The sequence below is a fragment of the Salvelinus fontinalis genome, chromosome 21, assembly GCF_029448725.1.
Source record: "Salvelinus fontinalis isolate EN_2023a chromosome 21, ASM2944872v1, whole genome shotgun sequence".
Lineage (NCBI taxonomy): Eukaryota > Metazoa > Chordata > Actinopteri > Salmoniformes > Salmonidae > Salvelinus > Salvelinus fontinalis.
The window spans coordinates 50,861,088-50,887,048 of NC_074685.1; the positions used below are offsets into that span (position 1 = coordinate 50,861,088).

Sequence of the window (25,961 nt, forward strand, 5' to 3'; positions counted from 1 at the left end):
AAAGCCCCCAATAAGTGACCCGATTCAGGAAACTAGGTGTATGTCGCAAGTCACGACTTCACAGGAGAAATATTTGAACGTAAACATTTTTTTTAAAATCAAAATGCGTTTTTGGACAGAAATGCCTTCTCAAACATGTGACCTTTCATGTGCCTTAATAACAAACTTGTATGCCATCTGTAAATACGAATACATTTGTTAAATTACAAGCCTTGTTGGTTAAACCACAGAAAAAGTTTGCAACCTTCCCACTAGCTATAATTGGCTGAGATAATGAGTGGGCTGGACATGCCGAGAGAGGAGTTTGGATTGGTCTGCCATATTGAAGGCTGCTATCTATTTGAGCCGAACGTCAGTCTGTGTTGGTAATCCTGTCGAAAGCGTCTTTTAAATGTTTTTATATTATAAATGTGTTGTACTACAGCCTGAATTCAAAATTCTGCGTCTTACACATCTACACACAATACCCCATAATGACACATCTACACACAATACCCCATAATGACAAAGTGAAAACATGTTCATAGAAAATATTGCAATTTGATTTAAAATGAAATACAGAAATATCTAATTTACATGCTCTACCGTTCAAAAGTTTGGGGTGACTTAGAAATGTCCATTAAAATAACATCTAATTGATCAGAAATACAGTGTAGACATTGTTAATGTTGTACAGAGATGTGTACAAAGCTCTCCCTCGCCCTCCATTTGGCAAATCTGACCATAATTAAATCCTCCTGATTCCTGCTTACAAGCAAAAACTAAAGCAGGGGGGCCTCCCGGGTGGCGCAGTGGTCTAGGGCACTGCATCGCAGTGCTAGCTGCGCCACCAGAGTCTCTGGGTTCGCGCCCAGGCTCTGTCGCAGCCGGCCGCGACCGGGAGGTCCGTGGGGCGACGCACAATTGGCATAGCGTCGTCCGGGTTAGGGAGGGTTTGGCCGGTAAGGATATCCTTGTCTCATCGCGCTCCAGCGACTCCTGTGGCGGGCCGGGCGCAGTGCACGCTAACCAAGGGGGCCAGGTACACGGTGTTTCCTCCGACACATTGGTGCGGCTGGCTTCCGGGTTGGAGGCGCGCTGTGTTAAGAAGCAGTGCGGCTTGGTTGGGTTGTGCTTCGGAGGACGCATGGCTTTCGACCTTCGTCTCTCCCGAGCCCGTACGGGAGTTGTAGCGAGGAGACAAGATAGTAATTACTAGCGATTGGATACCACGAAAATTGGGGAGAAAATGGGATAAAAAAAAAGAATAAAAAAAATAAAAAATAAAAAAGCAGGAAGCACAAGTGACTCGGTCAATAAGAAAGTGGTCAGATGAAGCAGATGCTAAGCTACAGGACTGTTTTGCTAGCACAGACTGGAATATGTTCTGGGATTCTTCCGATGACATTGAGGAGTACACTACATTAGTTACTGGCTTCATCAATAAGTGCATCAGTGACCATACGTACCCACAGGGACCGTACGTACATACCCCAACCAGAAGCAATGGATTACAGACAACATCTGCACTGAGCTAAAGGGTAGAGCTGCTGCTGTCAAGGAGCGGTACTCTAACCCGGAAGCTTATAAGAAATCCCACTATACCCTCCGACGAATCATAAAACAGGCAAAGCTGTAATACAGGACTAAGATTAAATCGTACTATACCGGTCCGATGTTCGTCGGATGAGCCAGGGCTGCCGGGTTAGACTACGAAGGGAAGCACATCCACTAGCTGCCCAGTGACACAAACCTACCAGACAAGCTAAATTACTCCTATGCTCACTTCGAGGCAAGTAACACTGAAGCATGCATGAAAGCATCAGCTGTTCCGAATGACTGTGTGATCACACTCTCCGTAGCCAATGTGAGTAAGACCTTTAAAAAGGTCAACAATCACAAGGCCGCAGGGCCAGACGGATTACCAGGACGTGTGTTCGGAGCATGCGCTAACCAAATGTCAAGTGTCTTCACAGACATTTTCAACCAGTCCCTGACTGAGTCTGTAATACAAACATGTTTCAAGCAGACCACCATGGTCCCTGTGCTCAAGAACACTAAGGTAACCTGCCTAAATGACTACCGACCCCTAGCACTCACATCTGTAGCCATGAAGTACTTTGAAAGGCTGGTCATGGCTCACATTAACACCATTATCCCAGAAACCCTAGACCCACTCCAATTTGCATACCGCCCCAACACTGCCCTTTCCCACCTGGACAAAAGGAACACTTTGCTATTGACTACAGCTCAGTGCTCACACCATAGCGCCCTCAAAGCTCACCACTAAGCTAAGGACCCTGGGACTAAACACCTCCCTCTGCAACTGGATCCTGAAATTCCTAACGGGCCACCCCCCAGGTAGTAAAGAACAACACATCCGCCATGCTTATCCTCAACACGGAGGCCCCTCAGGGGTTCATGCTCAGTCCCCTCCTTTACTCCCTGTTCACTCATGACTGCATGGCCAGGCACGACTCCAACACCATCATGAAGTTTGCTGATGACACAATAGTGGTAGGCCTGATCACCGACAATGATGAGACAGTCTAGAGCGAGGAGATCAGAGACCTGGCCTTGTGGTGCCAGGACTACAACCTCTCCCTCAATGTGATGAAGACAAAGGAGATGATTGTGGACTACATGAAAAGGAGGACCGAGCTGGCCCCCATTCTCATCGACGGGGCTGTAGTGAAACAGGTTGAGCGCTTCAAGTTCCCTGGTGTCCACATCACCAACAAACTAACATGGTCCAAACACACTAAGACAGTCGTGAAGAGGGCACGACAAAGCCTATTCCCCCTCAGGAGACTGAAAAGATTTGGCATGGGTCCTCAGATCCTCAAAAGGTTCTACAGCTGCACCATCGGGTGCATCCTGACTGGTTGCATCACTGCCTGGTATGGCATCTGCTCGGCCTCCGACCGCAAGGCACTACAGAGGGTAATGCGTACGGCCCAGTACATCACTGGTGCCAAGCTTCCTGCCATCCTGGACCTCTATACCAGGCAGTGTCAGAGGAAGGCCCTAACTATTGTCAAAGACTCCAGTCACCCTAGTCATAGACTGTTCTCTCTGCTACCGCACGGCAAGCGCTGCCGTGAGCCAAGTCTGGGTCTAAGAGGTTTCTAAACAGCTTCTACCCCCAAGCCATAAGACTCTTGAACAGCTAATCAAAGGGCTACCCACACCCCTCTTTTACGCTACTCTCTGTTTATTATCTATGCATAGTCACTTTAACTCTACCTACATGTACATACTACCAAAATTACCTCGACTAACCGGTGCCCCCGCACATTGACTCTGTACTGCTACCTGCTGTATATAGCCTCACTTGTTATTTTACTGCTACCGTTTAATTATTTGTAATTTTTTTCCTATTTTTACTTAACACTTATTTTTTATTAATGCTTCTTAAAGCATTGTTGGTTAAAGAAACGCTCCTTAGGTCTTGGAGTCCCATGCAGGAAAAGCTAATCAAATCAAATGAAATTGTATTTGTTCATGCGCTGAACACAACAGGTGTAGACCTTACAGTGAAATGCTTACTTACAAAGCCCTTAAGGAGAGAGGCCAGCGGAGCACAGGTGCGTGCATATTGCGCAAGAGACAGATGCTATAGGTTAGAAGATGATTTTGCATAACCCATCATTAATTAGCTACAGTGTCTTGCGAAAGTATTCACCCCCTTGGCATTTTTCCTATTTTGTTGCCTTACAACCTAGAATTAAAATAGATTTTTGGAGGGTTTGTATCATTTGATTTACACAACATGCCTTCCACTTTGAAGATGCTAAACATGTTCTCTTGTGAAACAAACAAGAAATAAGACAAAAAAACTGAACTTGAGCGTGCATAACTATTCACCCCCCCAAAGTCAATTTGTAGACCCACCTTTTTCAGCAATTACAGCTGCAAGTCTCTTGGGGTATGTTTCCATAAGCTTGGCACATCTAGCCACTGGGATTCTTGCTCATTCATCAAGGCAAAACTGCTCCAGCTCCTTCAAGGTGGATGGGTTCCGCTGGTGTACAGCAATCTTTACGTCCTACCACAGATTCTCAATTGGATTGAGGGCTGGGCTTTGACTAGGCCATTCCAAGACATTTAAATGTTTCCACTTAAACCACTCGAGCGGTGCTTTAGCAGTATGCTTACGGTCATTGTCCTGCTGGAAGGTGAACCTCCGTCTCAGTCTCAAATCTCTGGAAGACAAACATGTTTCCCTCAAGAATTTAGTCTCATCTGACTAGGGTACCTTCTTCCATATGTTTGGGGAGTCTCCCACATGCCTTTTGGCGAACACCAAACGTGTTTGCTTATTTCTTTCTTTAAGCAATGCATTTTTTCTGGCCACTCTTCCATAAAGCCCAGCTCTGTGGAGCGTACTGCTTAAAGTGATCCTATGGACAGATACTCCAATCTCCGCTGTGGAGCTTTGCAGCTACTTCAGGGTTATCTTTGGTCTCTTGCATGGTCCATGAGTTTTGGTGGGCGGCCGTCTCTTGGCAGGTTTGTTGTGGTGCCATATTCTTTCCATTTTAATAATGGATTTAAAGGTGCTCTGTGAGATGTTCAAAGTTTCGGATATTTTTTTATAACCCAACCCTGATCTGTACTTCTCCACAACTTTGTCCCTGACCTGTTTGGAGCGCTCCTTGGTCTTCATGGTGCCTCTTGCTTCATGGTGCCTCTTGCTTGTTGGTGCCCCTTGCTTAGTGATGTTGCACTCTGGGGCCTTCCAGAATACTGAGATCATGTGACAGATCATGTGACACTTAGATTGCACACAGGTGGACTTTATTTAACTAATTATGTGACTTCTGAAGGTAATTGGTTGCACCAGATCTTATTTAGGGGCTTCATAGCAAAGGGGGGTGGATACATATGCACGCACCACTTTTCAAATAATTTTTGGGGGGGCATTTTCTGAAACAAGTTATTTTTTCCGTTTCACTTCACCAATTTGGACTATTTTGAAAATGTTCATTACATGAAATCCAAATAAAAATCCATTTAAATTACAGGTTGTAATGCAACAAAATAGGAAAAACGCCAAGGGGGATGAATCACTTTGCAAGGCACTGTAAATATAAGGCTAATACCACATTTCATTTATTACCTGAAGGAGACAGGCTAGGTCATCTATATATAGGGCTATATAGGATTATCTATTTTGGATGCAATTTGAATGGAGTTGATGACAAGAGAGAAAGACTGCAAGACTGCTCACGTGTGCACTGATTTAAAGCAACAATATTCGAGTGATAGGCTGTTTTAAAACTCTGTAGCTGCAATTTTTAAAAAAAGAAGGTGACCCCCGAAAGCAAGCTGGAGATGAGTAAATTAGATGGGCATTCAGTCTTTATATTAATGTATATTACTTTATTTGCTACAGCGAATGCAGGCCAACCTGCCACAAGAAAAAAAGTTACCATGATGGGTCTACAGTACATGCGTTGTGACCTGCGCTCCATACTGAGATGGGCTGTCTGTCCCCACCCTGAGCATTGATGATTCATCATGCAGAGGCTGTAGAGAATCTTTAGACAGATTTAGACATCACATATAATTTAACAGTTCTATTTCATTCCATGCCGTTCATATAAATAATTTATTAGAACGTACTGTTTCTTCGCAGCTATTTATCCCGGAAAGGGGAGTGGTTTTTGGGCGTTAAATCTCGGTAACCCACCCTTCAACCCTAGTCCTGACTAAACCAAGAGGGCAACCGTTGTAGAGATTATCATCAGAGAGTTTCATCTGGAAGAGGCGATATGATGCATAATACAATTTGTGAATACATTTCAAATGAATTAACTGGAGAGATACGTTTTTTTGATGATGCCGAAAACATTGCTCCAGACCCGTTCAACTGTTCTCCAAAACCTAGGAGTTCTCCAATCCAGATGGAAGTGACCGCAGGTGAACTCTTGTTGGTTGAGTTAAGTTTGGAGTAGAGGATGGAGACCAGACCATCAGACTTGGGAGTATTCAAAAGAGTCTCAATCAGGGGATGGGTGGCAATAAGGGAATCCCAGGGTACTCCGTAGGATTTTAGAGCTGAAGGGAGCATAATGTAAAAATAGATCTACGGACAGATTTCTGATAACAGTCCCTCTTCATTTTGGGGCTGCAATTTGACAAATTCAGGGTCATTTAAACAGGCTAAGCAAGCTTTTTACATCAGTAAAGGTAGAGATAGCTAGCTAACATCTATGTCAGTAAGCAAGCTAGCTACAACAGTTAGCTAAGCAGCTGATCAAGTCACTGCACTGGCGATCGACGTCCTTGCATATCACTTTTGCAGGAGATAGCTACCGCTTTGCTTTTATTTTCTCACAATTACAAAACTATTAAATCACTTTCATAACATTGGAATACTTTTTCTCGTTATTCTGCCTATTTTCTACCAGGTACAATTTAATTTTGATATAGTTTTTAATGTTCAAATCTACCTTGGGTCGTTTGAAAAAGGAAAGTTGAAATATTGGTGTGGTTAGGAGAACTGGGTGATTTCTATAGACGTGGTTCAAGTGGACCCTACTATACAATGCGCAGGGAGAGATCCTGGTCATTCAAATTGTTAAATGAATGTGTCCTTTGCAAATGAATGTGTCACCTAAAATTAGCTTAGGTTATTATTCTGTTCAATTGCCGTGCTTGAGGCAATAGTTTGTCCCAGACTGTGTCACAACTGGCAATGACCAGGAGTCCCATAGTGCGGTGCACAATTTGCCCACCGTCGTCCGGTGGGCAAATTGAATGAGTAGGGGTTGTAAAACTTTTAACCGGAAGTGTACATCTTTAATAGACATTCATATATCTCTTATAAACTAGCTGCCACTCTCCCTGAGGTAACTGGCTTGTTCAGGGATACAGAGAGAGAACTCTGTTAAGTATGATGGATTTAGTGCTTATTAACCGATTAAGAGCAAGAGAGAGAGAGGGCGGTGTTGGCGAGACAATAATATGTAGACAGATGAGAGTGTGAAAGAGAAGTGGAGGCAATTTATTGAGGATGGAGAAGGAGAGAGGAGAGGCATATGAAGGGAAGGAGGTGGAGATGGGGTTGAGGAGATAAATAGGGAGAAAATATAATGGAGAGAGAAAAGGGAGAAGATGGAGAGAGATGGAGAGAGATGGTGAGAGAAAAGAGAGGAGCGATGGAGAGAGGAGAAATAGTAAGAGTTTAAATAGAGAGAGAGGAGATGGAGAGAAATGTGATGGTGAAAGTGGGAGAGAGAGACAGTAGAAGGAGAGGGGGAGGTGGAGAGAGAAAGGAGAGGAGTGATGAGAGAGGAGAAATAGAAAGAGTATAAATAGAGAGAGAGGAGATGGAGAGAAAGGTGACGGAGAAAGTGAAAGAGTAAGAGAGTAGAAGGAGAGGGGGAGATGGAGAGAGGGACTTACTGGCTCGCCTGCTATTCCTTGGTCTCCTGGAGGTCCAGAGGGTCCTTGAATACCCTGTTGATATAACAGCTAATGAGTACAGATACACGCACACACACGCACCGAGGGGGAAGCAGAACAACACTCAACATGTGGGCAGTTAATGATGGGTTAAATCTCCACTTTCAGACAGTCATAAGATAAGATTTAAAGCTCTGGCCAAAAGCAGTACTATTAAAAACAAAAAACTATATTCTAAGTGAAAAGTAGGCATTAGTCTGAAGCTCAAAAATAAAGAAAAAGCACAAAAATGCTTACTCCACCCATGCTTTACAAAAGGTTTTCCAGCACACAGCTTTGACCTACTACAGTAGCTGTGTTGGTATTGTACTTCAAACTATGTGTAGGCAGGTTGCTTAAGATTCAAACCTTAGAACTTACGGGAAACCCTTGAGGTCCAGCTTCTCCCAGCTCTCCAATTTTCCCCTGGGGGGAGAGCACAAAAGAAGCAGGAAAAATAAGACCAGACGAGATAGCTGACCTAACATACACCAAATGTGCTACCGAACAAAGGCTAAGAAAAGACTGACCATCATATGACTAACACACAGCTACAACTGAAATACAAATGAGCATATTTGTTGCAGCACTGCCGTGTGAGTGCAACATGTTGACAGTGGATAAGGTGAGTCCTCTCCTTACAAGGTAAAGCAGTATATGCTTGAAGAAATAAATTGCAACACACAGTAAATCAATGAATTACAGTGTACCTACAAGCTCCTAAGAACAAGAAACTGTAAAAAAGCTGCCTGTCTCAAGTGGCGTGCCTGTCAGTCAATCAGTTAGGGATAAGTGGCTGGGCTATCCAGTGTAACATAACCAGGGGTGAAATATGACAGTGATAGGAAACTTCAGCATAATTTTACCTCATCTCCCGAAAAACCAATTTTTCCTGGAAGACCATCAGGGCCCTGTGGAGAGAAAGGGATGATGAGGAGGGATAAGGAGGGAAAGTATGAATATGTGAAACGTGTGACAGAAGTGTGTGTGCGTGTTTGAGTGAGAGGAAAAAGGAGAGAGGCAGAAAAAAAGGCAGACCAAGAGACAAACATCAGGAAAGCAGACAGCAGATATATGGATGGAGAGACAGAGACAAAATCACTAACCAGTGTCTGATGAATTGTGTGCAGCCTAGTGCAGTGAAGAGTGTCAATACAATAAGACATATGTGAGTGTCAATGTGTCTATAAAATATTTTTTTGCTCTCTCCCTGTCACGACCTGACCTTAGAGAGCCTTTTAATATCTCTATTTGGTTAGGTCCGGGTGTGATTTGGGTGGGCATTCTAGTCTTCTAATTTCTTTGTTGGCCGGGTATGGTTCCCAATCAGAGGCAGCTGTCTACCATTGTCTCTGATTGGGAATCATACTTGGGCAGCCTGTTTTCCACCCTAGTTTGTGGGATCTTGTTTTTGCACAGTAGCTGTCTAGCCCTGCAGAACTTTACGTTCGTTTATATTTTTTGTTGTTTTGTCAGTGTTTCATTATTAAATTATCATGAACACTTTCCACACTGCGCTTTGGTCTCACTCATTCAACGACGGACGTAACACTCCCCCCATATGTTTTTTTTTATAGTACACTATGGTCTAAATACTGTAGTATATACTGTAGTGTTTTTGCGGACATGACTGTAGTACACTATATTATTCACTGTAGTGTTTTTGTGGACATGACTAGTTTACTATAGTATTTGTTGAAGTATTTCTGCGGACATGACTGTAGTATTTACTGTTGTGTTTTGCCGACATTACTAGTATAATCTAGTATTCACTGTAGTGTTTTTGTGGACATGACTAGTATACTGTAGTATTCACTGTAGTGTTTCTGTGAGCACTTCCGGTGCCGATAGAGATGGCGTTTCCTAGGAAACTATGCAGCATTTAGTTTTTTAATGTGTTATTTCTTACATTGTTACCCCAGGTAATCTTAGGTTTTATTACATACAGTCGGGATGAACTATTGGATATACGACTTTCCCGAAGCAGATCCTCTGTTTTGCCCACCACCCAGGACAACGGACCGGATCCCAGCCGGCAACCCAAAACTACGACGCCGTAGAAGGGGCAGACGGAGCGGTCGACTAGTCAGGCTCCGTAGACGGGCACTTCGCGCACCGCTCCCGAGCATACTACTCACCAATGGCCAGTCTCTTGACAACAAGGTAGACGAAATCCGAGCAAGGGTTGCATTCCAGAGAGACATCAGAGACTGTAACGTTCTTTATTTCACGGAAGTCGGTACAGCCAGCTGGTTTCGTCACACATCGCGCCGACAGAAACAAACATCTTTCTGGTAAGAAGAAGGGCATGCCTTATAATTAACGAGACGTGGCGTGAACATAACAACATACAGGAACTCAAGTCCTTCTGTTCACCTGACTTAGAATTCCTCACAATCAAATGCCGACCGCATTATCTACCTAGAGAATTCTCTTTGATCATAATCACAGTCGTGTATATTCCCCCCCCAAACAGACACATCGACGGCCCTGAAAGAACTTAATTTGACTGTATGTAAACTGGAAGCCAAATATCCTGAGGCTGCATTTTATGTAGCTGGGGATTTCAACAAGGCTAATCTGAAAACAAAACTCCCTAAATTCTATCAGCATATCGATTGTGCAACCAGGGCTGGCAAAACCCTAGATTATTGTTCTTCTAACTTCTGTGACGCATATAAGGCCCTCCCCTGCCCTCTTTTCAGAAAAGCTGACCACGGCTCCATTTTGTTGCTCCCAGCCTATAGATAGAAACTAAAACAGGAAGCTCCCGCGCTCAGGTCTGCGCAACGCTGGTCCGATCAATCGGATTCCACGCTTCAAGATTGCTTCGATCGCGTGGACTGGGATACGTTCCGCACTGCGTCTAACAACATTGATAAATACGCTGATTCGATGAGCGGGTTTATTAGCAAGTGCATCGGCGATGTCGTACCCACAGCGTCTATTAAAACATTCCCAAACCAGAAACCGTGGATTGATGGCACCATTCGTGCATAACTGAAAGCGCGAACCACTGCTTTTAATCAGGGTAAGGTGACCTGAAACATGACCGAATACAAACAGTGTTGCTATTCCCTCCGCAAGGCAATCAAACAAGCTAAGCGTCAGTATAGAGACAAAGTAGAGTCAGACACGAGAGGTATGTGGCAGGGTCTACAGTCAATCACGGACTATAAAAGGAAAACCACGTCCTCAGAGCATGCGCAGACCAGCTGGCTGGTGTGTTTACGGACATATTCAATCAATCCTTATCCCAGTCTGCTGTTCCCACATGCTTCAAGAGGGCCACCATTGTTCCTGTTCCCAAGAAAGCTAAGGTAACTGAGCTAAATGACTACCGCTCTGTAGCACTCACTTCATCATGAAGTGCTTTGAGAGACTAGTCAAGGACCATATAACCTCCACCCTACCTGACACCCTAGACCCACTCCAATTTGCTTACCGCCCCAATAGGCCCACAGACGACACAAATTGCAATCACACTGCACACTGCCCTAACCCATCTGGACAAGAGGAATACCTATGTGAGAATGCTGTTCATCGACTACAGCTCAGCATTTAACACCATAGTACCCTCCAAACTCGTCATCAAGCTCGAGACCCTGGGTCTCGACCCCGCCCTGTGCAACTGGGTCCTGGACTTCCTGACGGGCCGCCCTCAGGTGGTGAGGGTAGGTAACAACATCTTCACCCCGCTGATCCTCAACACTGGGGCCCCACAAGGGTAAGTTCGCAGCCCCCTCCTGTACGCCCTGTTCACCTCCAACTCAATCATCAAGTTTGCAGACGACACTACAGTGGTAGGCTTGATTACCAACAACGACGAGACGGCCTACAGGGAGGAGGTGAGGGCTCTCACAGTGTGGTGTCAGGAAAATAACCTCACACTCAACGTCAACAAAACAAAGGAGATGATTGTGGACTTCAGGAAACAGCAGAGGGAGCATCCCCCTATCCACATCGACGGGACAGTAGTGGAGAGGGTAGACATTTTTAAGTTCCTCGGCGTACACATCACGGACAAACTGAAATTGTCCACCCACACAGACAGCGTGGTGAAGAAGGCGCAGCAGCGCCTCGTCAACCTCAGGAGGCTGAAGAAATTCGGCTTGTCACCAAAAAGACTCAAACTTTTACAGATGCACAATCGAGAGCATCCTGTCGGGCTGTATCACCGCTTGGTACGGCAACTGCTCGGCCCACAACCGTAAGGCTCTCCAGAGGGTATTGAGGTCTGCACAACGCATCACCGGGGGCAAACTACCTGCCCTCCAGGACACATACACCACCCAATGTCACAGGAAGGCCAAAAAGATCATCAAGGACAACAACCACAACAACCACTGCCTGTTCACCCCGCTATCATCCAGAAGGCGAGGTCTGTACAGGTATATCAAAGCAGGGACCGAGAGACTGAAAAACAGCCATCACTAACATTGACTGACTGTTGCCAACATACTGACTCAACTCCAGCCACTTTAATAATGGAAAAATTGATGTAATAAATGTATCACTAGCCACTTTAAACAATGCCACTCCATATAATGTTTACATACCCTACATTACTCATCTCATATGTATATACTGTACTCTACTGCATCTTGCCATCTTGATGTAATAAATGTATCACTAGCCACTTTAAAAAATGCCACTTTCATATGTTTACATACCCTACATTACTCATCTCATATGTATATATTGTACTCTATACCATCTACTGCATCTTGCCTATGCCGTTCTATACTATCACTCATTCATATATTTTTTTATGTACATATTCTTATTCATTCCTTTACACTTGTGTGTATAAGGTAGTTGTTGTGGAATTGTTAGGTTAGATTACTCATTGGATATTACTGCATTGTCGGAACTAGAAGCACAAGCATTTTGCTACACTCGCATTAACATCTGCTAACCATGTGTATATGACAAATAAAATTTGACTTGACATGACCACCATACTGTAGTATTCACTGTAGTGTTTTTGCAGACATGACTAGTATACTATAGTATTCAAAAACAAGTATTTTTGTGGACATGAGTAGTATACTGTAGTATTCACTGTAGTGTTTTTGTGGACATGACTCGTATACTGTAGTATTCACTGTAATGATTTTGCTAAGGTGTTTTTAGGTCCGTTGCATTGCTCAGAACTGTTGACCCATCTCAATAGGTGGCCTGTCACAAACCTGTGTTTTATGTTCTGGTTAAGATGTCCCACACATTAAACAGTAACTGGCAAAGTCTGGCAGTTGTTCCATTTTAGCTAACCCTAGTCGGCAGGTGTTACTACCGTCATGTCCGCAATAATACTATAGTATACTACAGTCTTGTACGCAAAAACACCACAGTAAATACCCCATAATAAAAAAATCTCCATAAAAATCTGTCAATTTAGAGATTTATTTTTTGTTGCATTGGGATGCGTCTCAATCCACCACATCTGCCTATGTCGCACTTCCGCATATGCGGTGAAAGGTGACAGCGCTAGCTTCTTGCCACTAGGGGGGTGCCATTTCGACATAGCACAAAATCGTACCCAATTTAAACGGCCTCGTACTCAATTCTTGCTCGTACAATATGCATATTATTCTTACTATTGGATAGAAAACACTCTAGTTTCTAAAACCGTTTGAATTATGTCTGTGGGTGAAACAGAACTCTTTCTGCAGCGAAATCCATGACAGGAACTGCGAAGGTCTGAAAACTAGGCTCTGCTCTCAGATCAGTTTAAAGCTCTGTATGTATCCTATGGGTCGACATGAACTGAACCCGCCTTCCCCTGGATGTCAGTAACCAATGAGAAGTGGAATGGACTTTCTACGTAGTTCTGAGTTTATAAAAGGCCAAGGAGCGAGGGGTCCTCTCTTTTCAACGCTCGCCATTACGCAAAGCAAGACCTCAGGATGGCATTTTGAAACGCTCAGTTATCAACCTTAGATATATCCGTCTGTAATTTAATTCGTTATTGGTGTTAGAAACATCATAACGAAGTTATTTTAAACCGAGTTATATCAGTTTATGCGAGTATATTGCTATTTTCGGAATTTCCTTAGTATTGAGTTTGAAGATTTGGGCATGCTGTGGCCTCATAGCTAATGTTAGCTGCCACTTCTGAAGTTGAGCACGACGTTTTACAACAAAGCAACAATTGTTTTGGACAAAGGACCACTTCGCCAAGATTCTGATGGAAGCTCGTCCAAAAGTAAGAGCTATTTATGATGTTATTCTGTATTTATGTGGAAAAATGTAAACGTTTTTGTCCGCCATTATTGCGGCACTAGTCTGGCTGTAACGCACACTGTATGTCTAGTAACGTTAATTTTAAAAATCTAACTCGGTCTAACTCGGTTGCATTAATAACTAATGCATCTTTCATTTGATGTCCAACCTGTATTTTTTAGTCAAGTTTACGATTATTTATTGATTAGACTAGGTGCCTTTCCAAGATGGCGCCGGCCAGAATGCATGCCCTGTTGCTACTGATCACATTGTATAACCACGGTTTGTGCTGCTAAATATGCACATTTTCGAACAAAACCTACATGGATTGTGTAATATGATGTTACAGGACTGTCATCTGAAGAATTCTGAGAAGGTTAGTGGAAAATTATTTTATTTTGGTGGTGAATACGTTATCGCTATGTTTGGCTGGAATCAATGCTGTTGTCTGGTTTGCTATTGTGGTAAGCTAATATAACGATATATTGTGTTTTCGCTGTAAAACACTTAGAAAATCTGAAATATTGTCTTGATTCACAAGATCTGTGTCTTTCATCTGCTGCACGCTGTGTATTTAAGAAATGTTTTATGATGAGTAATTAGCTAATACACGATGGTCTCTGTAGTTATTCTAGTCATTTTAGTGAGAGTTGTGATGGGGGCTGCAATCGTAAACTATGATTTATACCTGAAATATGCACATTTTCCTAACAAAACCTATGCTATACAATAAATATGTTATCAGACTGTCATCTGATGAGGTTGTTTCTTGGTTAGTGGCTATTTATATCTTTATTTGGTCGAATTTGTGATAGCTACTGATGCAGTAAGAAAATGGTGGAGTATGAGAGTGGTGTCTTTTGCTAACGTGGTTAGCTAATAGATTTACATATTTTGTCTTCCCTGTAAAACATTTTAAAAATCAGAAATGATGGCTTTATTCACAAGATCTGTATCTTTCATTTGGTGTCTTGGACTTGTGATTTCATGAACATTTTATTATATGATATCCCTGTGGCTTTAGGCTAGGCTATGCTAGTCAGCTTTTTTGATGGGGGTGCTCCCGGATCCGGGTTTGTGAGGCGTTAGAGGCTAGAGAGGTGTTTGTCAGACCATGAGACATCCCGAAAATCGGTCTTCTCACAAAATCATCTGTAGCCTACTATTATGACTCCTCTATGGAAAGATGACTCTCACGAACGCCATGGTTTTCTCCGTTTTGCTCTACGACCCCCACAAGCGTCTTGGGACTCATCTGAAGTCGGTGCAGCCAATCTGACAAGTTCTGTCTGTAGCATCCAAACAGTATGGGCTACACATGACCCCTCCATAGAAAGGTGAAACACGTACATGTCAGTTGTTTTGCTGTAGGATGCCCACAGGCCTCACAAGACTCATATGATGGTCCCCCGGTACCAGTTGAAAAAAGGAATGAAAGTATACAGTATATGAACTGTTTAGTGCCAAAAATAAGGGGACAAATACATGTAAAAAAGAAATATGTTTCCTGATCTTTCTTACACCATTCAGATATACTGTAGGACAGACACTTCAGAATAAACTTCATTTTGACAGGGCATAGACAAAGGGTTTTTTAACCTGTCTCCTCCTCTTGTCTCATCCACACTGATTGAAGTGGATTTAAGTGACATCAATAGGGGATCATAGCGTTCACCTAGATTTACCTGGTCAGTCTATGTCAAGGAAAGAGCAGGTGTTAATGTTTTGTATACTCAGTGTAGTATTCTACAGTATACCACCAAATTCCTAAGTAAGCACTACACAATCGAGGAATATTCCAGTGTGGATTATAGGATTCTACAGTATACTATAGTTTACAACAGTTTACTATATACTTCTATAGTAAATACTATAGTAATCTACAGTAAACTGTAGTATTTTTTATGTGGGCCCCATGTGTATCTGCAGCTTGCTCTTTTTTGGGGGGGGGGGGGTGTTGTTACAGCTGAAGTCCCTTACACCCTGCAGGGCTGTGACCTTTGACACAAGCAGGAGTCTTACCTTCATGCCCACTAACCCCAGCTTCCCCATTGGACCGTCGGGCCCTCTCGCACCCTGAAAAAGAGAGGAGTTTATTATAGACCAGTAGAGGTTGCTGTAAAACAGACAGACAGACAGACAGTCACAACATAGCACAGCACAACAGACTCTTACTTTACATAAGCCATCATTGCCTTAAAAACATCAATAAGTGAGTGTGAGGGTGTATTTTGTCAGCAAGGAATAAAAATGTTCCTCTGTGGTTGTTGTTTGCATTTGTAATTTTAACGGGCAGAAAGGTTTCCATGTACTAAATTGCCGCGGACATACACTACCGTTCAAAAGTTTGGGGTCACTTAGAAATGTCCTTGTTTTTGAAAGAAAAGCTATTTTTTTGTCCAATCAAATAACATAAATGTATCAGAAATACAGTGCTAATGTTGTAAATGAATATTGTAGCTGGAAACGGCTGGTTTTTAATGGAATATCTACATAGGCGTACAGAGGTCCATTATCAGCAACCATCACTCCTGTGTTCCAATGGCACGTTGTGTAAGCTAATCCAAGTTTATCATTTTAAAAGGCTAATTGATCATTAGAAAATTATTTTGCAATTATGTTAGCACAGCTGAAAACTGTTGTTCTGATTAAAGAAGCAATAAAACTGGCCTTCTTTAGACTAGTTGAGTATCTGTAGCATTAGCGGGTTTGATTACAGGCTCAAAACAGCCAGAAACAAAGAACTTTCTTCTGAAACTCGTCAGTCTATTCTTGTTCTGAGAAAGGAAGGCTATTCCATGTGAGAAATTGCCAAGAAACTGAAGATCTCGTACAACTCTGTGTACTACTCCCTTCACAAAACAGTGCAAAGTGGCTCTAACCAATATAGAAAGAGGAATGGGAGGCCCCGGTGCACAACTGAGCAAGAGGAGAAGTACATTAGAGTGTCTAGTTTGAGAAACAGACGCCTCACAAGTCCTCAACCGTCAGCTTCATTAAATAGTACCCTTCAAAACACCAGTCTCAATGTCAACAGTGAAGAGGCAACTCCGGGATGCTGGCCTTCGAGGCAGAGTTGCAGAGAAAAATCAGTTTCTCAGACTGGCCAATAAAAATAAAAGATTAAGATGGGCAAAAGAACACAGACACTGAACAGAGGAACTCTGCCTCGAAAGCCAACATCCCGGAGTCGCCTCTTCCGCAACTTCGGCAGCTGCAACTGGCCCGTCCGCCGCTGCCACTGTATATACCCGTCTGACGACAACGCAACTTCGGCAGCTGCAACTGGCCCGTCCGCCGCCGCCACTGTATATATATATCGGGGATTCTAAATTATGCATTGATAGAACCCACAATTTATCTGCAATATTAAAGCTGATTTAACCCCAAAAGATAAAAAAAAAAGTACAAATGCAAGCCGAGATCTACTGCTCAGATTGTAAAAAAAAGTTATAATATATTTTATTTAACTAGGCAGGTCAGTTAAGAACAAATTATTATTTACAATGACGGCCTACCCCGGCCAAACCCGGACAACGATGGGCCAATTGTGCCCCGCCCTATGGGACTCCCAATCATGGCCGGATGTGATACAGCCTGGAATCAAACCAAGGTCTGTAGTGACACCTCTTGCACTGAGATGCAGTGCCTTAGACCGCTGCACCACTCAGGAGCCCGACTTAATAAAAAAAAACATGACTTAATACCCGTAAGCCTATGTTACATTGAGTACTGTTACATTCACACAATAATGCGATTAATGTCAGATTAATATAATAGTTTGATAAAAACGTTTACATGCTTTGCAAGAAGAACGATTTCCCTAATAATCGTGTTTACATGGACACATCCTGAAATCAGGTTACCTGATGGCACTCTGAAAAATGCAGAAAATCACCAATCAAAAATAAACGTTCCACCACAGCGACCATGTTATTTTTGGTAAGCAAATTTGATTCTGAGATTGTACATATAAAGTTTGTGTGTGAAAATGACCTCTAAAATGCATACATTCAGTTGTTCCGAGCTCACTTCACTCACGCTAAAAAGGGAGGCTCGCTTGCCTGGTGCTAGCTAGCACATGCACAGATCAAATACACCGCTGGAGTGCCGATTCATGTGTGTATGTGTCCTAATGATTAGAAAGATAGCTCAGAAACCCAGGTGTTTTAATCAGCGTATTTTTTACTACAGATTATGATAAGCAGAGTAAGATGTTTACATGACTATTGCAAAATCTGCCATAATCAGTTTAACATTGAATTAGTACTGTGCAAGTAAATGTACTCACTAACCGATTAAAAACAGTTTTGTAACAATGAGGTTTGTGCAGTAGGCTATAGGCCCAATACATTATCACTAAATATTGGGTATGCTTGAAATGCCCTGTTCTTCTCTGACCATTTTGAAATTATGTAAAAAAAATTGTAGGTATATGATCACACCGGTAATCGATTGCATCTGTTGTATTATTTGTGTTTTATTTGTGAGGCACAGCTGAGTGAGCATAATCATTTGCTTTTTGGGGGGGGGGGGTGGCCTGCATCTGAGCCATTTACCTGGTTCGTATTCTTATCTTTTCTTATTGTTGTTGCATTGTTGAGAATGAATCTGCAAGTAGGCATTTTGTTGTACGATTTATACCATGTGTATCCCATACATACAACTAATAAAACTTGAAACCTCCGTTTTAAGTAGCTCTATATTGAGCTGAATTTGGAGAGTTGATACAGAAGTTATACATTGTTTTGAAGCTTAGAATCTCCTCTTTTAACAAATGTATAGAGCTCGACATGCATGTTGAGGTCAATGCGACTGATAATAATGAAGCATGTCACATGTGGTTGTTTATCTACTTTAGTTAAATTCACTGACTGTAAATCGCTCTGGATAAGAGCATCCGCTAAAGGCCCAAAATGTGTATGTAACAATAAACACTTGCAAAACACACTGGGTATTATTGTAATGAGCACCAACCCCAAACAACGACAAAATTGGTCGGTCCACCATGGCCTTGATTTGAACTTCCACAGACCAAATCCAAACTTCCACTTCCAAATCTGAGCCAATCATAGACATCTATTTTTAGGCCAAATCAAGGCCGATCCAGACCCTACCAAATCTGAACCAATCATAAATGTCTATTTTGGGGACAAATCAAGGCCGGCCCGGACCAGACCAAATTTCAACGTCTATGGATGTTTAAATCAAGGCCAGGCTGGACATATAAAATATCAACCAAAAATCTGTCAATGGATGTACAGCAATGAAAGGGATAGTTAATCCAAAATTACATTTTGGTTTCCTTACCTTGTCAGGAAGGTAAGGTAAGACAGCAATTCATGCTTTGGTTTTGTTAACCTGGTGACTACAGTATCTCCAAATGATAACTTTTGCCTGATACTAGCATTTTTTTTGCTTCATGTCTAAATCATCCTAAAGTGTCTACAATGAAGTTACTTTACAATGATTTTGACGTGAGGCGCGAGGTAAGTCATAGGACTCAGACAGTGAGGCATTATAGTAAGTCATAGGACTCAGACAGTGTGAATAACATTTGAGTGCGATATGACTGGGTGCTCAGTGGGAGCTCTACTCTGGGCCAGTGTGAAAATATAAGCCCATTACACACAGAGATGGATAAGATGAACTCATAAAAAATCCTGAGTGAATTACATTCCTGAGTAACTTACTAAATAGTACATAGGCTGCACCTCTCTAGCGACTGTATAGGAAAACCATACCAAACCAGTGGTATATAAAGTACACACGTCTGCTTGAAAATAGGCAACTGATGCACAAAACATTTTCATGTTTTTGTTAAACCAACACCCCTGCGTGCCTAATGTCTCTAGACATCCAAGTTGCCTCCCACAATGTTCAAATGTTCCGGCTTAACACCTCTGTAGGTAATAGTATTTTTGGCGTTAAGGAACTATGTCACTACCTTATCCGCTTGAATAAAATGCAAAATAGTAACTGGCAAGATGGAGATCACTGAGGTTATTTTTAATGAGTACATTTCACAAGTGGATCGTTTATCAATTACCTTTTTTTTGCCTGCATACTTTGGTTTCAAATCGCGATTTTCTTGCATGTCCCGCTCCTGATTTGTTGGTAGAGTTGTATGTCTGACCCATCCCAGATTTTCTTATTGAGGTTGCCAAAAGAGTCGATCATTGAAACCAGACCCTACCCAGCGAACTGGGAACAATTCCAAAACATTAGCTTAGATTCATATTAAGTTCTAGTTAGGGTTTTATTTAACATTAAGATGATAACATCCCAAAAACATTCAAAGTGTCACGTTCCTGACCTTATTTCCTTTGTCTTTGTTTAGTTGGTCAGGACGTGAGCTGGGTGGGCATTCTATGTTATGTGTTTCTATGTTGGGTTCATTTTCAATTAGCCTGATATGGTTCTCAATCAGGGGCAGGTGTTTTACGTTTCCTCTGATTGAGAACCATATTAAGGTAGGCTGTTCTCACTGTTTGTTGGTGGGTGAATGTTCCTGTGTCAGTGTTTGTGCCACACGGGACTGTTTTCGTCCGTTCGTTCGTTTGTGTGTTCTTTCCTGTTCGTGCGTTCTTGTTTTATGTTCTCAAGTACAGGTTTGTTCACGTCATTTATTGTTTTGTAGTTTATCAAGTGTTTTTTTGTGTTCGTCTTTCTTTATCAAATAAACAAATATGTATTCAACCCACGCTGCGTTTTGGTCCGATCCATGCTCCTCTTCAGACGAGGAGAAAGACGAGCGTTACACAAATAATGTTTTTGATAGCAATAAGTTTTATTTTTTTATTTTATGAAATATTATTGGAATATTTCCTAACATTCACAAAAATGTTATGCACGACATCTGTAACAACCACCAAAGAACATACCCCACAAGTTCTCATTAGGTATCCTGCTAAAGAATATATTAAATGTGTTTTAGGAACATTCTTGCAACATCAGGACAATGTTTTTTATTTATTTAACCTTTATTTAACCAGGTAAAACCCATTGAGGATAAAAACCTATTTTGCGAGCGCGACCTGGCAATAAGTCAAAACAGGGAAATAGCAGCGTGTCCATAAAATAGAGTCTTAAAAACAGGCAAGGACACCAACTCCCCAAACTCGGGTTAACAAGACTACTGTGTGCCACAGAAAGTCCAGAAAACACAACTAACTATCACACAACACATACAGTTGTTCATAAGCCCCCAAATGGGATATAAACACAAAATAATATTATGACGATCAATAGGGAAGCTATTCGCTGAAGATTTGATGGCCATTCCTGAGAAACCATTGAACATCAGACACGCTACATCATGGCAACAGTTAAGTTTAAGCCCTCGGTTACTGGAAGGGAGAGACAGGAAAAGAGAGAGAGGGAGATGGAGAAGAAGGGGGTTGATTGGTTACCCTGGTGGTTTACTGGTTAACGAGGCACTGAAGGTTTGCTGCCCAGAGCCAACTAAACCTCCTGGTGGCTCACCATATTTCCATGATAAAACCACCAGAAAATGCCCTACTCAGGTTCCATCGGGATCTGAGGTCAAGAAGACATGCCTACAGCTACTGCTCAGACTACATGTTCAGGCCCAGAACCTGTGGCCACAGACTCATTCACAGATATTTTGGCATAACTACACCAACATCTGTTCTGTTCCTGAGCTCCTATACTGTATGGTGCCAGAAGGGATGGCTGCCGTCCTACGGGATCCTAACCGTTACCAGCCGGCTACCACCTGGTTACTCAACCCTGCACCTTAGAGGCTGCTGCCATATATATATTAACGTGGAATCACTGGTCACTTTAATAATGAAGCACTAGTCACTTAAAAATGTTTACATACTGCTTTACTCATCTCATATGTATATACTGTATTCTATTCTACTGTATTTTAGTCAATGCCACTACGACATTGCTCATCCTAATATTTATATATTTCTTAATTACATTCTTTTAATTTTAGATTGGTGTTATTGTTGTGAATTGTTAGATACTACTGCACTGTTGGAGCTAGGAACACGAGCATTTCGCTACACCCGCAATAACATCTGCTAAATATGTGTATGTGACCAATAATATGTGAATTGATTTGTGCTATTTTGTGTGTTTTTTCGCATTGTTTGTAAGTTATTTTGTACACAATGGTGATGCTACCGTCTCTTATGACCGAAAAGAGATTCTGGATATCAGAACAGCGATTACTCACCTCGAACTGGACAAAGATTAATGCTGCTCCCAGACAAGGCCCAAATCCCCATCATTCGCATTAAGAAAATAAGGAAATACAGGGGGTGGCGATCAGGGTGCCTTGTGAGAATTTGTTGGCGAGTGGGTACCCGCCTCTACCATCCGTTCTATTGGCCAAAGTGACAACATTAAGATAATATACAGTTGGCTGGGTTTTCCGTGAAATTGGCAGGACAGAACAGCAACGTCCAGTAAGACGAAGGGTGGGGGTGTGTGTCTATTTGTCAATAACAGCTGGTGCGCGAAGTCTAACATTAAGGTAGTCTCGAGGTATTGCTCGCCTGAGGTAGAGTACCTCATGATAAGATGTAGACCACACTATCTAGCAAGAGAGGATTCGTCTATACTATACTAAGACCGCACTCAACGAGCTGTATAAGGCCATAAGCAAACAAGAAAATGCTCATCCAGAAGCAGCACTCTTAGTGGCCGGGTTTTTTAATCCGTTTCACCTCATTTCTACCAGCATGTCACATGTGCAAAAAAAACTCTAGACCACCTTTACTCCACACACAGAGACGTGTACAAAGCTCTCTCTCACCTTCCATTTGGAAAATCTGACCATAATTCTATCCTCCTGATTCCTGCTTACAAGCTAAAAATCAAAGCAGGAAGTACCAGTGACTTTCTCATTATGGAAGTGGTCAGATGATGCGGATGCTATGCTAAAGGACTGTTTTGCTAGCACAGACTGGAAAATGTTCCGGGATTCATCCAATGGCATTGAGGAGTATACCACCTCAGTCGCCGGCTTCATAAATAAGTGCATAAGCGACGTCGTCCCCACAGTGACCGTACGTACATATCCCAACCAAAAGCCATGGACTACAAGCAACATCCGCACCAAGCTAAAGGCTGAAGCTGCCGCTTTCAAGGAGCAGGAAAGTAATCTGGACACTTAAGAACTCCCACTACGGCCTCAGACGAACCATCAAACAGGCAAAACGTCAATACAGGACTAAGATTGAATTCTACTGCACCGGCTCTGATGCTCGTCGGATGTGGCAGGGCTTGCAAACTACTACGGACTACAAAGGGAAACCCAGCTGCGAGCTGCCCAGATGGGCTAAAAGCCTTTTATGCTCACTTCGAGGCAAGCAACACAGAAGCATGCACGAGAGCACCAGCTGTTCCGGACAACTCTTTGATGATGCTCTCCGTAGCCGATGTGAGCAAGACCTTTAAACAGGTCAACATTCACAAGGCAGCGGGCCAGACGGACTACCAGGATGTGTACTCCGAGCATGAGCGGACCAACTGACAAGTGTCCTTACTGATATTTTCAACTTCTCCCTGACCGAGTCTGTAATACCTAACTGTGTATCAAGCAGACCACCATAGTCCCTGTGCCCAAGAAAGCGAAGGTAACCTGCCTAAGTGACTACCGCCCCATAGCACTTACGTTGGTAGCCTTGAAGTGCTTTGAAAGGCTGGTCATGGCTCACATTAACACCATCATCCCAGAAACCCTAGACCCACTCCGATTCACATACCGCCACAACAGATCCACAATCTCAATTGCACAGCCATTTCCCACCTGGACCACCTATGTGAGAATGCTGTTAATTGACTACAGCTCAGTTCAATTCCAGAGTGCCCACAAAGCTCTTCACTAAACTATGGACCCTGGGACTAAACACCTCCCTCTGCAACTGGATCCTGGACTTCCTGACAGGCCGCCCCCAGGTGGAAAGGATAGGCAACAACAAACGCTAATCCTCTACATGGGGGCCCCTCATGGGTGTGTTCTTAATCCCCTCCTGTGCTCTGTTCACCCACGACTGCGTGGACAAGCATGACTCCAACACCATTAAGTTTGCTGAAGACACAATGGTGGTAGGCCTGATCACCGACAACGACGAGACAGCCTACAAGTTCCTTGGTGTCCACATCACCAATAAACTATTATGGCCCAAACACACCAAGAAAGTCATGAAGAGGGCACAACAATGCCTTTTCCTTTCCCCCTCAGGAGACTGAAAATATTTGGAATGTGTCCCCAGAACCTCAACCAGTTTAAGGACTTCTATGCATCTTTATACACTTCAGAACAATCTGCTGACCCCTCTGCTCTTGATACATTTTGTTATACTTTAACTGTCCTTCATCCTAAACACAGGCCTCCATTTCATTGATATTGAAAAGGAATAAAAGACCCTCTCTTCTGCGGGTCCTATTGCCCAATCTCACTGCTCAATGTGGATGTTAAGCTCTTGGCTAAACTATTAGCTATGCGTTTGGAGTCGGTCTTACCATCTGTTATTTCCTCTGACCAGACAGGTTCTATAAAAAAATAGACATTATTTTTCAAATATCAGACAACTCTTTAATGTTATGTATAATTCCTCTATCTCAAAGCTCCCAGAGATTCTAATCTCCTAGATGCTGAGAAGGCTTTTGATAGAGTGGAGTGGGGCTACCTTTTTCATACCTTAGAAAAATGTGGCCTCTGCAAAAATTCTATTGCTTGGATCAAGCTAATTTCTCCACTTGCATCTGTCAGACCGAACAAACACCCACTCAGCCTATTTCCCTCTCTTCAGAGGCACTAGACAGGGGTGTCAAATGTCTCCCTTACTTTTTGCCATCACCATCGAGCCCCTTGCAACTGCATTTAGATCCAACCTACATATAAAGGGAGTGTTCAGAGGCGACATCAAACAGAGGTTCTCACTTTATGCTGATTACCTGCTTCTCTACATCTCAAACCCTGATGTATCCTTACCCATTGTGGTCTTAATGCATTTGGCCTAGTCTCTGGTTACAAGTTAAATCTGAATAAGAGCAAGCGTTTCCCTCTAAATGTGTCAGCTCGTAAATACCGATTACACACATTGCCTTTCAGAGTCGTTCTCAACAAATTTACATACTTGGGGGTACATGTCACAGACGAATTTGATCTTTTTAAGGAACATTTTACTCCTCTCCTTACTATGTTGGAGAAAGATTTTGAACGATGGTGACTACTCCCGCTATCATTAGCTGGTCGAAAAATTTGGTTAAAATGAATACCCTTCCTAAATTGTCCTACCTTTTTCAATGTATACCTATTTTTATTCCTAAATCGTTTTTTATGCAAACTCGATGGGATTCTCACACTTCATCTGGAATAAAAAAAATCCAAGGATCCGCAAGGTGTTCCTACAAATTTCCAGTTCTATTATTGGGCTGCCAACTTCCGTGTAATCCAGTACTGAATTCGTGCAGATACCCCACATATCATTCCAGCATGGATGAAGATAGAATCTTCCTCATGTATACCATCCTCACTTGATGCTTTGGCACATTCTCCTATCCATTGTGGTAGTTCAAGTTATACCAAAAACATTTTAGTTAAAACCACTCTCAAGATCTGGAACCAGTTTAGACGTCACTTTGGTTTGCAATCCTATTCATTAAGGGCCCCGCTACTCAGAAATCACGTTTTACATCCATCCCTAGTAGATGGAGCCTTCTAAATGTGGTTCAGCCTTGGCATCAAATCATTCAATGATTTGTATATTGACGGCACGTTTACATCATTGCAACAACTCTCAGCTAAATTCCATCTTCCGAATAGTCATTTCTTGAGATATCTTTGTCCGTGAAATGACGTCTCAATTCCCGTGGGCCATCCCGCTGATGCATTTTACACACCATCCCCAACAGTAAAAGGTATTATTTCTCATAGCTATGATCAAATGTACTCTCAATCCTTCATTCGCAGCTCTTAAAACTGTATGGGAACATGATCAAGTTGACGAGTTTACTGGTGACACATGGGAAGATATTCGGTACCGTGTCCACTTCTCTTCTATTTGTGCCAAACATGGTTTGATCCAATGCAAAATCCTACACCGCAATCACTGGACTAAACTCAGGCTTTCTAAAGGTCTATCCTGATGTCGACCCTGTTTGCGACAGGTGTCGGCAAGCCCCTGCTTCATCAATACATATGTTTTGGTCCTTATCTTCTCTACATAACTATTGGTCTGTCATCTTTGATACCATATCGAAAGTATTACACGTGCCTTTTCCGCCTACTGCCATAACATTATTATTATTTATAACATTAC

The 25,961-nt window shown here is 42.5% G+C and overlaps 1 protein-coding gene across 1 annotated transcript in view; it reads right to left on the reverse strand.

Annotated features, from left to right (window-relative positions):
* The window catches only part of col27a1a (collagen, type XXVII, alpha 1a), a 210,187-nt gene that overhangs the window by 72,876 nt on the left and 111,350 nt on the right, over positions 1-25,961 (reverse strand). Inside the window, exons 29-32 of the mRNA XM_055875638.1 lie at positions 15,679-15,732; positions 8,298-8,342; positions 7,813-7,857; positions 7,393-7,446 (exon numbers count right to left, since the gene is read on the reverse strand). Of these exons, the coding sequence (XP_055731613.1) occupies positions 7,393-7,446; positions 7,813-7,857; positions 8,298-8,342; positions 15,679-15,732 (198 nt within the window). The remainder of the gene's footprint in view (positions 1-7,392; positions 7,447-7,812; positions 7,858-8,297; positions 8,343-15,678; positions 15,733-25,961) is intronic.